Source organism: Ostrea edulis, chromosome 8 (genome assembly GCF_947568905.1).
Source record: "Ostrea edulis chromosome 8, xbOstEdul1.1, whole genome shotgun sequence".
Taxonomy (NCBI): Eukaryota; Metazoa; Mollusca; class Bivalvia; order Ostreida; family Ostreidae; genus Ostrea; species Ostrea edulis.
Genome location: NC_079171.1, coordinates 54,888,467 through 54,904,223, shown reverse-complemented (window position 1 = coordinate 54,904,223; position 15,757 = coordinate 54,888,467). Strand labels below are relative to the sequence as shown.

Here is a 15,757-nt window from a genome sequence, read left to right as displayed (position 1 = left end):
TATATGTAAACGGAGTAATCCGCACTCAAATTTAATATGGTAAAATACACATCAAACATCATTCGACCAAATGACACAAGTTGTATGCTTGTCTAAAAGTGAACCATTTTCATCGTTCTTAAAAATTATTTCAGAGAGTTTTTGAGGGGGTTTGGTGTATTTTGAAACCCCCTTTAGCAAAGATATCATGATATCGCTTATTATTGGTAAAATGTGCATTCGGAAATATTTACAATGTCACTGTTTGTGCGCATACAAAAAGTGACATGTACGAAAAGATTTCTGTCTGTGATAAAAAAGACTGCCTTCGAAATGCTTTTTGTGCATTTGGTTTAAGTTTAACACCGTTGAAATGTAAATAATATTTCTGTTAAAGATCTAGTCACCGTGTATCATGTAAATATATATAATTTAGTGATGTTGAAACTCTGTATTTTAACTCGATAAAATTGAATGCGGTAAATGCACTTTAAGTGAATATCTTCCTAATCAAGTAATCGTTCGAATGAACCTGCACTTAATCGGTCGTTTAAGATACTATGCAGATGCTCGATGATAAAAGACGAGATAAGGATTTAAAGTATGTATGTTGAGTTTAAATACCGTATTGATCATTTTATCTGCAAATGATCTTTGTTAAATGACGAGACTGAGGTTTAAAGTACACATATTGAGACAAGATACCAGTTTGATTTGTTTATTTCTGAATTCAGTTATTCAATTATCAAACAGACGTTTGACAGCGCTAAGGTGGTCTTACTCGAACTGTCTTTATAGTAAACATTTATACAACATTTGTTAACGTATTCTTCTATTTCACAAATCTCACGGAACGATTATGACATCTAAAACGACATGCTATGACTAGCTTTGATCTACCCTCTCATATTTATTTTTTGTGGGTATTGGTTTTTTGTTCTCATTAGAAAGTAATTTTATTGATAACTTTTCATTGTTGAATGAAAAGCTTCGACTGAATCCTGACCTTTGTCTGAATTCACGTTGATGTATTGCGATTCATGATGGAAAAACACAGAAAGACACATCTAATTTCTGTAAAGAATACAAAATTAAGCGGACATCTGAACACACCAGATATGGGATCAGGTGCTCAAGATATGTAGGTATCCCAAGTTGACCAGTCATACCTGCCATGAGCCCTATGGATTAATCAAGTAAACGGAGTAATCCGCTCCACTAGCCAGTCACTGATACTCAAACATACACCATGAATGACAAGGCAAAGAGGACAGTGCAAACATTACATTATGTGTGATGCTTTGCACCACTAAATATGCCTTACAAAAAAGTGAAGATAACGAACAGTGATCAATTTCACAACTCCTATAATGATGACATGGTGTTAACACAAAGAACTAAAAAGCAACTTAAATCTATATTCCCTCTACTTGTATCATTGATTGTTTTTCTATGATTTCATTACACTAATGTCAAACACTGCTTTTTAGGATTGTTTTTATGTTGACAATGTCTGCTGTTGTTTTTTTTCTAAATGATTTTTTTTTCACGTGCACAAACTTACGAAATACATATTTAGTAATCTAACGAAGTAAATGTTAGTATAGAAAAGGATGCAGGGTTATGTTTGTGTGCATTTGTAACAACAACAAACCACAAGTACAAGTAAATATCAAAAGTAAAAGCGTATCCAACATGCTGAATACATCATTTGTCTTCCATTTTGCTTTAGTTTCGTTTTTACAAAATGAAATGGTTTCACATTGCATTTTTTAAAACCCTCCATTGTTTCTCCATGAAAACTCAACTCTACAAGTACATTATACATTTAAACAAAGGTATGAGAATAAAAAAGGGGTAAACATATATTAACTTTTTAAAGATCTTTTTTTCTTTTAAATCAAAAGGAGAAAAATATTACTAATTGTATATAACTGTGTGTACACACAAGCAATATTTACATTGGCTACACATATGTTTCTAAGTGTATTTCCGTCTTAATATTCGCGCCATACATGTAGCAAATAACGTTAGTAAAATATCGATTATGCAGTTTTAGTAGACATATTGAAAAATACATATACTGTACATACGTACCCTGTTTATTGTTTACGAACATGAATAGACAAATGTAAATGCATCCACCACTAATAAGCATCAGTTTCGAGTATTTGAAACCATTCTCCTCAATTTTTCAGACATCAGTCACATCCTGTTGTGCTCATTTCATATCACAAGCATTACACATGCAAGGTGAAGATAACAAACAGTCATCAATCTCATAACTCTTACAAGCAATACAAAATAGATAGTTGGGCAAACACGGACCCCTGGACACACCAGAGGTGGGATCAGGTGCCTAGGAGGAGTAAGCATCCCCTGTTGACCGGTCACACCCGCCGTGAGCCCCATATCCTGATCAGGCAAACGGAGTTATCCCCAGTCAAAATCAGTGTGCCAAGAACGGCTTAACAATCGGTATGAAATACGTCAGGCAGCACCCGACCCAACGCGAGGCCGCATTGACGAACCAGATCGTTACAACAACCATAGAATTTGCGAAATGCTGACCTCAATCGAGACTGCCGAAATCCCTGCACCATCAACTTGTCTGTCAGTAGCCCACCTCGATTTAAAAACTGACTATACCCAGAACAAGCTCTTGCATATCGAATCAGTGAAAATATATAAACACCATATGCAGGTGATAATGGAACATTGCTACATAAATGTGGGAAGTTGACGATGGAGAAGCTGAAATATATTTCAATAAAAGCCCCTTTTCTTCTGATTTTTCCCCACCCGTATCCTATACTTATACACTACTTGCAACGTTATTCTTGACATTCCTAGTGTTTTTTATCTTGCGTGTATCCTATCGTATCGTGCGTGTATCCTATCGCATCGTTTGTGTATCGTGCGTGTATCCTATTGTGTCGTATTTTGCGTTTAACAGGTTTTCCGTTTATCGTGAAAATCGTTCATCGTGTAGCTTCGGAAACTATCAGGATTGTATAAAAAATCTAATGAAAAGGTACGATACTTTCCGAAAGCTTCATTTGTTTTGTTAAAGAAACTGTTTTTAGGAATCGAGAAAAGACAGTATATTTGAAGGAGAGCATAAAGCTGCCAATGTTAAGGCAGAAGAAGAGTTATTTGTCTGTCCAGAGAGGGGGAACATCTATCACAATTTCATTCTAAGTATTCTTCGAAGTAGGCAGTGGTTTGCCGAGCAAACCGAATACAGTAAATCTGAAAGATCCTTTATCTGAAGTTGATAAACATTTGCTTGTCTAGAAACATTTATTTGTAATTAACACTAACTGAGAAATAGGAATTTTGATTTGATAGGAAAAATCAGTGAATTGCATTGTTTATTACTTATATTTTAATAGTCTCTTTCTTCCGATTTGTTCCACCTGTATCCTATTTATATACCAACTACTGAATTAGTGCGCGTCTGTGTAGCACCCGTGTTTTGACAACAAACATTGTCAGGGACATTGTATTTCACACAATTATGAAATTAATTTTCAAAAGAGTGCAATGGTGTTGCATCTCCTTAAAGTTTGTTCACCTGGGTACGGCTCAGCTGTCATTATTATATGCATGCTATAGATATCTTTATACAGTTAATGTAGTACCTGACACCCATAGAGTCAATTGCGAAATATGATCAATATAATTGTTTTCCGCACAATTACGAAATAATCATCTCCTTATACGGGAATTGATATCATTGCAAAAAGAAGAAACATCCTTGATACAAATTGGCTTTCTTAAGAAGAGATGGTTATCTCATTATTACCATATAATAAGTAAAGGAAAAAGTTCCTTGATACAAATCATAGATTGCTTTGAAATGTTTCACGTATATTTCTTCTTTTATTGCTTAGATGATTCTGAAATCAGATTGCGTGTTCATAAACTGTAAACAGCCGAATAATAGGGCAGTAATCTAAGCTTCTCACTATTGTTTGTGTAGAGGGCAGAAGGTGTAACCAAATAACACTAACTTATACTTACTGGATCCAGCAATGTATATTTGTCTGTAAGGGGTTTTATGTAGTTTAGGAATCCAGCATAGCTACGATAACTCATATTCAATCGACCCATTGACTGGGATATTAAATATGTCTAAAACTGAAGCATGGTTTTGAAGAATTTCATCTTTTGAAAAGGCAGTTGGAGTATAAGTACGATTACCAAAAGTGGAATTGAAGTCCGTAGGCTATAATAGAATCGTACTTGATTAATACATGCCGTAAAATTCATCAGAAACCTACTTTCATTTCTTAGATAAATTACCCCGAAATAACAAAGATGAGAGTACAGTGGTGGACACGTTTTGGCAGATTTAAGCCAATTTTATTTATTTTCTAATGACAACTTAAGATAATACGATATGACGTACATTCATTGTTTATTGATTTTTTTTATGTTGATGATACAGGAGAAATAAGTCTCGATAATTTTTAATCAATAAAATATGCCTGTTTTGTCTTCAATCCATGATTTGATTCTTAAATTAGCATTATGTGAATGTTCAGAAGGAAGTGCCAAGAACGAGGCAGTACATCAAAATAGACAATTACGTTTACAACCAATCATACATTCCCCTTACAACAAATCAACTCTACTGATCTTGGCCTATGACCTTCATTATGAATAGTATCCATGCCTGTTTGATAACAAATACTCGTGCCAAGTTTGAATTTCTTAATATATATGCACAATGGTTCTCTTTATCTTGCTAAAAGGTATCCTCACAATTAGTTCACTATCAACAAATAAACTTTGACCTTGAGAATGAACAAATTTCAACCACAACAAAACGTTTGTCCAAATATGCATATTGCTCTCTTTGTATCAGGTCTAAATCGCTAGCGCGATTCACAGAATTTGCCTCAAATCCAAATCCGTTCACATTGACCATGATGTTCATTTCTTAAATTGACATATTGATCACTGTTCGTTATCTTCACCTTACATACCTCTAAATGGTCATTTGTTGCAAGAAATTTGTAAATGTAAAAAATGTATAATGTATCCCTAAAGCATGTTTTAGAGCATGGTCAACCTAATCATCTATAATATGAATCTCTGATATCATCAGAAGAGTGTCTTTACAAACGTTCTTTGATAAAAAGACAATGTTTTACCTTTCAAGGTATTTGCTCTTGAACTCTTGAACTTGTTAACTTGAAAAGTTATCTAACCTCCACTGGTCCTATCCAACCTCCACTGGTCCTATCCAACCTACACTGGTCCTATCCAACCTACACTGGTCCTACCCAACCTACGCTAGTCCAATCATGATGCCTGCAAAAAAGATCATCATAATTGATATTTGCTAGTTGGGCCTATTATAACATTGAGTAATAAGATTGTGTGTCAGACAATTTGAATTTGAATTTTATAATTGTGTGTCTCAACACATATTCAGTGAAAATTAAAATACTAAGATCTAAAAGGCATGTATTGCAATATGATATGATATGATATGATATATATATATATATATATATATATATATATATATATATATATATATATATATATATATTCATAAACTGCCATACACTCATCATATTTGTTTTCTTTACACGAGAAGGACATATATGTAGTGTAGATGTGTGTATTATGTTACATATACTAGTATATGATGTTAATTTAAGGCGGCGCTACATAGGTATCTATTTCATTATGCATAAAGTTATAAAGACCCTGACTGTGATAGACTAATATTATTATGAGAGAATTTATTCTACCAAGTAGATAATATATCAATGTATTTACGTACCATGAGGCGTAATACTAAACCAGCGGCACGGTTTAGTACCTTGTGTCTCTTGAACAGAACAAAGTAAGTTCAGTCATGTATTGTACGGCTCTTTTAAGGGTCTCGTATTTATTTTTACTCATCGTGAATACATACAGAACTGCAAAATCCACAGGAAATGTTCAGCTTATTATAATCACATATTATGTGAAATGAAGTCAGCTAGGTTTCATAAAGATTTTCAACAGTTTACAAATGGCTTATACAGTCTATTGTATATTGGTAAACGTATAAATTCAACACAATGCCATTTTCGAATGCTTCTCCATCTGTATACCTCCACATGTAAATGGAAGCATTAACTCAGTTACCACTAGACCCATATATTGTAGCCACTCTTTCCCTTGTTTTGATTTCAAATCAATTACGAATTACTGGAAAAGTAGTAAACACCAATACGATTATGGCACTTCGATTATCGTCTTCTACGTTTTAATTTAATGGCACCAGATCAATTTCCAAAGCTAGAAACATATATAATGTGTTGCATATAAATGATTATATTTGTTAGCGTAAAGTTCACAGCTTTAAACACACAGTACACCCGTTTCAGAGTTATTTATACAATTGATAAAAAAACACCACACACTTCCTGGTGTTTATACTGGCAGTCAGGAACATTGATTCAGTAATGGACGTTTTCATGATTATCCTCTTTGCAGAGTTATTTTATTCATATGGATATGGTAAGTAAATGTTTATCAAATTCCTTATCATAATTATTACAAATGGCAGAATGCTACATTTATTTCAGACTACTCTAGATATTTACGATAAAGTATAATTGTGTATAGTCGGTCGATTTAATACAAGTACAAAAACGCTGACGTAGATATTTAATACTGTATCACGTATCACATTAGAATAATGAGGTGCCAGTCAAAATCGTTTTAGTTAAACCTTGAACCTATTTTCGTATTGTCTGTTGTGAAGTTGTGTCTCTTTAGATAATGGACTTTTCAATTAATCTGATTGCATTTATTATATTCACACTACTGACCTCTGGCGTGAGAGTGGGAATAAGTAAACTACATAGCAAAATGAAAGAAATCCTACGGAAACGTAAAGAAAGTAAGAAAGGAAACTAAGACCAAACGAAATGAACCTAAATATAACTAAACCAAAACAAAAACAAAGAACAAATACAAAACAATCACATAAACAAATTAAACCAATCAACATCAAGGGAGAGCAGTCAGGTTACATTTTCTGCGACAGGAGCAATGGATAATTGACCTTTACAATTACTAGTCCTGGGGGTTTGTAAGGCAGACCCAGGCTACATGACCCAAGTTCAATGTGAATGAAATAAAAGATAACCATCAACTGTATTTTTCCTTTTCTGCATCTCTCTTTCCCTCCCTCTATCTTCATGACGGTGCAATGACACTCATTGTGCTTTCATTGATTGATTGATTGATTGATCCCATAGTATACCATTATACTGGGTATACAAACCAATCAAGTGATAAATGTAAGATATTTTGATGAGGATATCATCAGCTACGGCTTACAATTGATTTGATGTTTCACGAAAAAATCTTGGTCCACCTAAGACAAGATAGAGAGACACAGAGAGAGAGAGAGATAGAGAGAGAGAGAGAGAGAGAGAGAGAGAGAGAGAGAGAGAGAGAGAGAGAGAGAGAGAGCACTTAAACCTTACAAAACGGTTGTATGATCACTTCACAAGTTAGGTTTACATTAATATTTGAGGCTTCATGAGCTGGTTAATAATCTAAGACTAACGCCAGCAACCCCACCCTTTGCTTAGTGTGTTTCACCAGAACTCTGAGACGGTAACCCTGCATTCTAAAATTTATGGATCTGAAACTAATTGCACATGGTATTTAATCAACTTCGGATATGTGCTTTGTGCTTACTCACCCCCCTTTCCAACTTTTAAAACTTTGTATCAGTCAAGCTGAAAGCCTACATCAAAGGGGGGGGATTTTATTTATATGTGACAACTTTCACAGGGGCCTAAGATACTATTTTTAATTATTATAATTAAAAGAGTTAAGTTATACAATATGTTTCGTTTCGGTAGGTTTCATTTCATTTCTGTGGGTTTCGTTTCGGTAGATTTCATTTCGTTTTGGTAGATTTGGTTTTGATTTGATTCGTTTCGCACTTTGCAGGTACCCAATATTGACATACCTTTAAGAGTAAATTACAACAGTATCATGATCTACATAGTCTACTCATTTCAGTTAAGGCTTACCAGGAACAATTACAGTGCTGTATATAAATGTACCTCAGTGCACTTCGCACCATATAACGTCACAGTAAAGACATACGTCACGACGTACAAGTTCTTACAGTTGTATCGCGGGGAAAGTGTCATAATATTATGTCATTATTTACTACCGTTATCAAGTGATAAGCAGTATTCATGAAAAATGTTCTTGTCAAATGCTTATCAGATAATCATATATTATTTCTTTTTCATATCAAATCACTCTGCATTTATCATATCTAGTTTGCACGAAGGTGATGTTCATTTTATATTGTTACCTTGAAATCACCCCTACATATTCTCCTGATCGGATTAGCACTGCGTTTAATTTACATAATTATTGTGACCAGCTGCAGTAAATGTAAAAATGCAACGATGTACAGTGTATGGTGGTGCTTGATGTTTATATATTTTTATTCTTATTACATTGATATATCAGAAAAGTGTTGAGAACAACTTCTGACACAAACAGAACCCCCTTTCCGCATCTGATAATATCTTGCATACTCTCGAAAATTAAGAAATATGCTGCATTAGACGCATTTTAAACTTCCTTCCTTCTATCGGAGAACTTGCTCCCAAAACTTTTCAGGTAATTAAAGTAGGCTCTGTTTTTCAATATTAAAAAGGTCAGCCTGCATGTAACCGATATCGTTGCACTTTTGCAATTATCACAATAATTTTTGTTGGTTCTAAATATATAATGTCACGTGATAGTCTCGTGATGTTCAACACATGCCTCGATGAAAATGTATGGAAGGCTACTGGGTATCGGTTTAAACGTCCTTTCGTTCTCGGATATTTTCCATTAAATATTTTTCCATATAAAACACTAAAGGCCATTTTATGCACCTATTTTACTTTATTTTTGTATGGGACGCCTTAATTCAATTGAGTATATATTTAACACAATGCATACATATGCCAGTATTCACAATACGTAAATACATTTAGATTCCAATTTGCTTTATCCTAGACACCCCCTTGGTTTTGCTATCATTTTGTCTGTGTAGCGATCTAGTGCGATCCGTTCAAAGCTAGAGTTATTCAGCCTATTCGTGATGATTTAATGTCGTGCTTAGCATTGCATGTTTCCTTAGTACATTTTTCAATATGTCATAGCAAGTAGCAGCGTTGATTTTTTATTTCGCTCGCGATAGCGAAAAGACCCTTGTTATCACCGGCGTTGCACTTCAGATTTTGAATACAAACCTTTGTTGATACGTACACGAGATAATGCAAATAGTTCTTAATCTCTGGTTATTGAAACGTCGGCAAAATTATATGAAGTATTGTGCATATCAAGGTGGTTGGTTAAAACAAAGTATTGTTTATTGTGTTCGTGCATTCACAAGTAGTGTTACCTAATTGCAATAATATTTTCTTTATCATTTGGATGGTAGACAACGCGAAAGGGTATGAATACGTTATGTGCATTGTTCAATCCCTACCTATAGTTATTGTTCCTTACACTCACAATACCAGTGTTATTGCACATGCTAATTCATTATTCTAACAGGATTCTGACGAAAATATATCTGAAATGAATCATTGAAATTTATATCTGCTTTGTTTAAATAAATAAACAACGAACGAGTTAACATCATCTACATACGAACGTGGTACATTCTTGTTGAAATACTTCATGTAAACAGAAAAAAAGAAGAGGCGATCAAAATATTCGATGACTCCAAGAGAATAATTTGTATTAATACTTGCTACAAATTGTGTCCCGCCTGTTACTGTTTTGTGTTTTGCGGTATGCTTTAATTTGACATACGAGTATCGATGAATTATATTCTCATATAGATGCGCTGGGTACCATGGATAGTGACCTTTGATCTTGATCTTTTATGATAACATAATTTTTTAAGCTTTTGTGAGTAAATTCCTCTAGCCAATGTGTCGTATTCCTAATTTGTGACGTTGCATTTCCATAAATATCTAATTAAGCATAATACGCATGGTTTGCCATACTTTTAAAGATTTAGAGTGAAAGCTTATACGATGGTGCTGGATACCCCAACCCCTTGTTGGAAATCGTGGGCGAGTCGACTCGGAGGCCTTCAATTTTTACATTGTGCTTACACGGTACACATATCTGAATCAATGAGGGCGTGATGACTGTCACCATGTTTTGCATCAACAGAATGACAAGGATTTAAAAAAGGCAATTTCGATATAAGTGGATGTTCTTTTCTGATGTGAAAGAAAACATCGTTTTGTTTTATGTGTTGCACAAAATAATCTCAATCGGATCCACCATATTGTCATCTGTATGTTGATATAAAATGAAGAGCGTGAAGTTGCATCCAACATCGTGTCCGGTTATGATCGATGTCATATTTCATCACACCTTTACAGGCCTATTCATTTCCAAACAGGGAATCGTAAGAGTTACATAAAATTGAGGTAACTGATGTAAATTCATCACCTCAGAATAACGAGATGCTACTTAATGAGGTAAAAAGGATGGTTCATCGGAGTATGGGATCTCCCCGAACATTTCTTTGGACGTATCTGAGCTCGCTAACATGAAGACGACACATCTGTTTATAGTCGTATTGATTTTTTACGAACTTGTTCATGGATAGTGATCTTTGATCTTGAGCTTTTATGGTAACACAATTTTTGAAGCTTTTGTTGGTAAATTCCGCTAGCCAATGTGTCGTGTTCCTAATTTGTGACATTGCATTTGCTTTTACGACGGTGCTAATACCCCAACCCTTTGTTGGAAATCGCGGGCGATAGTTCAGCGATATATCACTGAAATATGTCACTGGGAATTTTTTTTAGATAAGTCTTCCAATAAAAGAACAGAAATGAAAATACATTTGTTTTAAAAAATACAGTACATTTTAATGATATCATGGTGTCCGAACAAAATGTCATATCGAGTTAATTGATCTTTTTTGTACAAGGAAGCAAATTGGAAAAAAAAAAGGAACTACTTTAAGATTATTGACTAATTCAAAACAGGAAATAGTTGTAAATATAGTTAACCAGTAAGGTGATTTTGTAATGTATATCACTCTCACGCGAAATTTTAATATCTGTAATCCTGTTCTCTGCGCAAAATTCACAAGAATATGTGGCATTTTTTAGCCTTACCGAACTTCAGTGCTTTGTTTACCATTAAAGAAATTTGAATGCAACTAGGCACATCTTCTTTGCAATCACAGATAATTTCAAATTGATATCTTAAATAGTTTCTGAGAATTCTCCCAGACAAACTAACCCCTTAAATTTCGAAAAGAATGCAAATCTCTGATACAAAAAATTGACATAATCAAAATCGGAAAAAAGTTTCGGGTAATGTTAATGAATAACCCCCAAAACTAGTGCATACCCAAGAAAATGTGTGCACAAACAAAGAGAGAAAAAATAACAATAAGGCATTCCTTTGAAAATCTTGAATAAAGACCATGGATGTATTTTGTACGGACATGTATCATTATAAAGATATGTATTTATTATTTAAGATGTATAACGTAATGGATTTTCTAAAGAAATAGACATAAGTGTTACTTTCGTCCAGCATATTTCTTTATGACAAACGAAAGCAGAAAATTCTACTTTTACAGGATCGTCTTAGCCTCCTAACAGAGTGTAGAACTTAGGATTGTTTATTTCTTTTTTTTAGACGATCTATCAAAGGATCAGTATGCAATACAATCAACAACTTCAAATTGTGTCCCGCAATCAAAATGTGTAGCCGGAAATGCAGTTGACGGAATCTACAGCACGTGTATGAGGACAAACATCATTGGTACAAGTTCCCCGGACCAAACAGTGTGGTGGTCTGTGGATCTTGGCAATATATACAGCATATACAGCGTTAGGATACTGTTTAAAGACTTTGGATCTCAATATGGTATATTTTACACTAAATGTAATACAATCGTATGTGTATGTTTAATCAGATGACCTTAAGAATTAATTTTATTATCGCTTATATTAATCTTGCATTATATACATATCGATTATATAAGTCATTTTAGCTGATGCAATTATGTAGAAATACATGCATACATTGCAACCCAATACATAAAGGTCATCATGTATTGTACGACCTTTATAAGAAAAACTCACAACACTGTATAACAATAACTTCATCACCCGCAGATGATTGGCAGTTTGGACAGATTTGCAATGAGAACTAGACGTTGCTGTAGTTATGTTTATTTTGCCAATATATATATATATATATATATATATCTTACTGGGTTTTTTCTCTTTTTTTTTCTCTCTATTTGTTACACTCTGATGAGCAGCCGTACTACACTGCGAAAGCGCTTAGTGTAATTACTAAAATGTGGACCATGTGTACTTAGTCATCGTATGATATATTGTTTTCTACTTAATACCTAGAAAACAATAAAATACAATTAAATGAAATTAGATGACAATATCACAGAAAATCTTTCATCTGTACAATTACCAAAATAGAACACTTAGATTAGGATCAATTGCTAAACCTTTTTTTTTTGCTTTTTATGTCGACCACTATCCAAAGTATTGGATATCATCAAAATAAAATGTTACATAGATTTAGACATGTGGATTAAAATGGTCATAAAAAACTTGTACTCTGTAAGAAAATCAGGAAAAGTAATTTTTAAAAAGTGGGTGTTTAACAGTTTTTTTTTAAACGGCAATATTTTTGGCAGTTTAACAAGTTGTGGAAGGTCATTCCACAAAATAGCTGTAGCCCAACTAAACCTGCGTTCTCCAAAAGACTTTGTAAAAATATTTGGTACAATTAGTCTCAGTGATGTTTCAGATCTTAGTTGTCGAGATGAGAAATGCCCCTCAATGAGTTCATGTAGATATTCGGGAACACATCCTGCCAGAAGGTAAACGCCAATATGTTGTATTGTGGACTATACTCCACTGGAAGCCAATGCAGCTGTTCTAAAACTGGGGAAATATGATCCCGTGTCGTTGTCCTCGTCACAAGCCTGGCTACATTGTTCGGTACTTCTGTAAACGGTCCAAGGTGGCCCTGTTGATTCCAAACAGAAGATTGGTTAATTGTATCTTGAATAACGTCTCTCTTTCGAGTTTTGAGATTGATCACTGTTCTTCACCTTTCACAATGGAACTCAGTATTCAAATGTTATCATTGTTTTCATTAATTAATGAAAATGCCATTTTAAAGAGGAATGGTGAATACATGGAGTGTGAAATACTTCAAGATAGGCGAATTTTCACTGTTCAGGCACCTGATCCAACCATATCATGTACAGGGATCCGTGCTTTTGCCGTACTTTTAATTTTGCATTATTCATAACAATTATGAGATTAGTTGCTATTCCTCATCTTCACCCTTCGGTCCTAATTTTCACTTAAGAAATGAATAAGTGTAGCGTTAATTTAATACAAAGTTTATTTTAACATAAGTGTCTATTATCAAACAGGACATGATTTGCTTTTTCCAGACCGGTTGCGGTGTGTCAGTGGTTTACGTTTGCATTGACAAATGGATAAATTCTTATGTCCTTTGTGCCTTGAATGCGTGTGACATAAGACGTAAAAAAGCGAAAAGTGACTGTAACTTCATCAAACGAGTGTCCTTTATGAATAAGACCCTAAAATTATATGTTCCTTTTCACAGCAGGCGGTGACATGGTAACTACTATCATTATTACGATTCTGAGCGCCATTCATAAGTCTAAACCCATGGCTTTTCACCTACAGCTGGTTACGTCTCCATATGAGAGAATATTCTTAAAGGGACATAAAACAAACAAAAAACAAATCAAGCAGGGTTTTGCGGTACATACTAATCGCAGCCGTTTTTCGCAGTATACCGCCAAACTTGTTTTTTGTTTGTTTGTTTTTTTTTCAACTTTCATACCATGCTTAATTTCTTTTTTTTACAACTAGGATGTTCTTCTTATCCCACTTACATGAAAATGACGTAATATTTATCATGACGTAACGGAGATACGCTAAAGATGAGCTGTTTAGGGGAATCTTTTTGATTTGAAATACAAAATGAATAAACTTTAGCAAAAACAAACACTGTTGCAAGCAACAACCAGATTTATAATTTGCATGTTTAATTATCCATTAATATTCTTCTTTCAATATCAAAACGGTGTCGGTTGACGGCTGCAAGCAATAAATATTTTTAAAAAGAATGAATGCGGAAACCGGTTGTTATAGAATTGAAGCAAACTGTTCCATCATTTAACCTCATAAACGTTTACTTACTTTGCGATTTGATAAATATATCCAGTCAAAAAATTAATGCTTTACCTAGATTGCCATAAAAAGCTGCACATGATAAATGCATACGATGTTTGCCTTTTGAGTCACAGAGGCGGATCAAAAATCCACCCAATGATAAATGAGAATTATTCTACTTTCGTTTTTGAAGGTCTCGGGAATATGTTTAGACGTCCTATCCTTTAAAAATAAGATTATATAAGATTAAATTGAATTAAAAAAGTCAAAATGAAGACATACATAGACCTCTAATAACTCCAATTTATTTTGTTTTTGTATAAATCGGACCAAATGTCGTTCTTTTTTTGTGTGGCAGAAATGGGTTTTGATACATTATACCTCTAGAGCTAGATAGTTGGGATGTCTGTTACTTTTTTTTGCTAAATTTTAAACTATCTTTAATACAAATATATCAAATATAATGCATAAAACTTATTACTAATGATATTGAAGTGTCCGTGCGGTTTTTTTTCTTAAAGCAGCTTTCTTCCATCAATTTTAACGTATTATATGATGCATGTTGAAATTAAATATTACTACATTGGTAATTAGATATTGATTTCAAAGGTTCTTTAAACGCTTTAAATTAAAAATGAAATAACAGCAAATCGTTATTTATATCTTCAAGCGAAATGTGGTTTCTTTAAAACGCCAACCACCAGTGATCGATTCGAAACTTAAACCATTGTTGTGGCAGATATATCGCATATGTATTGGATGCACATTTAAAGGTACACATATATAACAAAGGCAATTGGGCAGGATGTATATATACATGTATAGATATAGATATTCAGACATTGTTGTATCGGGAAGGGCTTGCCCCTCCAGGTGTTTCTTTTTTGGGGGGGTGGGAGGGGGCTGATGTCGAACATTTTCTTGCTAAGGCTACAATTTGCCCATGGGGCGGATCCAGGAATTGCAGTTGGGGACGCAACTTTATGAGGCAGGGGCTCTGGGGGTTGTGTGCGTTGACGCCCCCAGTGGGTCCAGGGCGAAGCCCCAGGAAGTTCCTGGATTTTACAGATTTTATAGGGCTTAAAACATTTCTCCTATGTAGTCATTTTTACTATTTTCTAACATTTTTGATAGAGGAAAAAAAAAAAAAATGACGCATATTTTAAGAAAAAAATATATAAAAAAATTCCCAATCAAAGTAAGTGGAATTAGGTATTGCTTCTTTTAGCGTTTACCTTTTTCTAAATAAGAGACCACGATTTACCTTAAATTTGAAAATTTTAGGGGGGCGCCGGCTGACCCCCCCCCCCCCTCATTTTTACTACTGTGACCAGCTTAATGACACTCCAACTTTTACCAATCTTATAAAATATACATCTGTCGTGAAGATTGCTACTAAAAGTTAGTAAATCTGGGGTAACCGTAAGGTGATGTAGACACCTCTCTCTCTCTCTCTCTCTCTCTCTCTCTCTCTCTCTCTCTCTCTCTCTCTCTGTCTCTCTCTCTCT

General features: G+C 34.2%; 1 protein-coding gene across 3 annotated transcripts in view; it reads left to right on the top strand.

Moving 5' to 3' along the window:
* The first annotated feature begins 6,372 nt into the window (after nucleotides 1–6,372).
* Nucleotides 6,373–15,757, top strand: part of LOC125663367 (multiple epidermal growth factor-like domains protein 10) — a 36,335-nt gene continuing 26,950 nt past the window's right edge. For all 3 annotated transcript variants that reach the window (XR_008797695.1, XM_056146493.1, XM_056146494.1), the window contains exons 1-2: nucleotides 6,373–6,507; nucleotides 11,701–11,931. Coding sequence is in view for 2 of the 3 variants with exons in the window: in XM_056146493.1 (XP_056002468.1) it covers nucleotides 6,453–6,507; nucleotides 11,701–11,931 (286 nt within the window). In the remaining variant the exon portion in view is untranslated. The remainder of the gene's footprint in view (nucleotides 6,508–11,700; nucleotides 11,932–15,757) is intronic.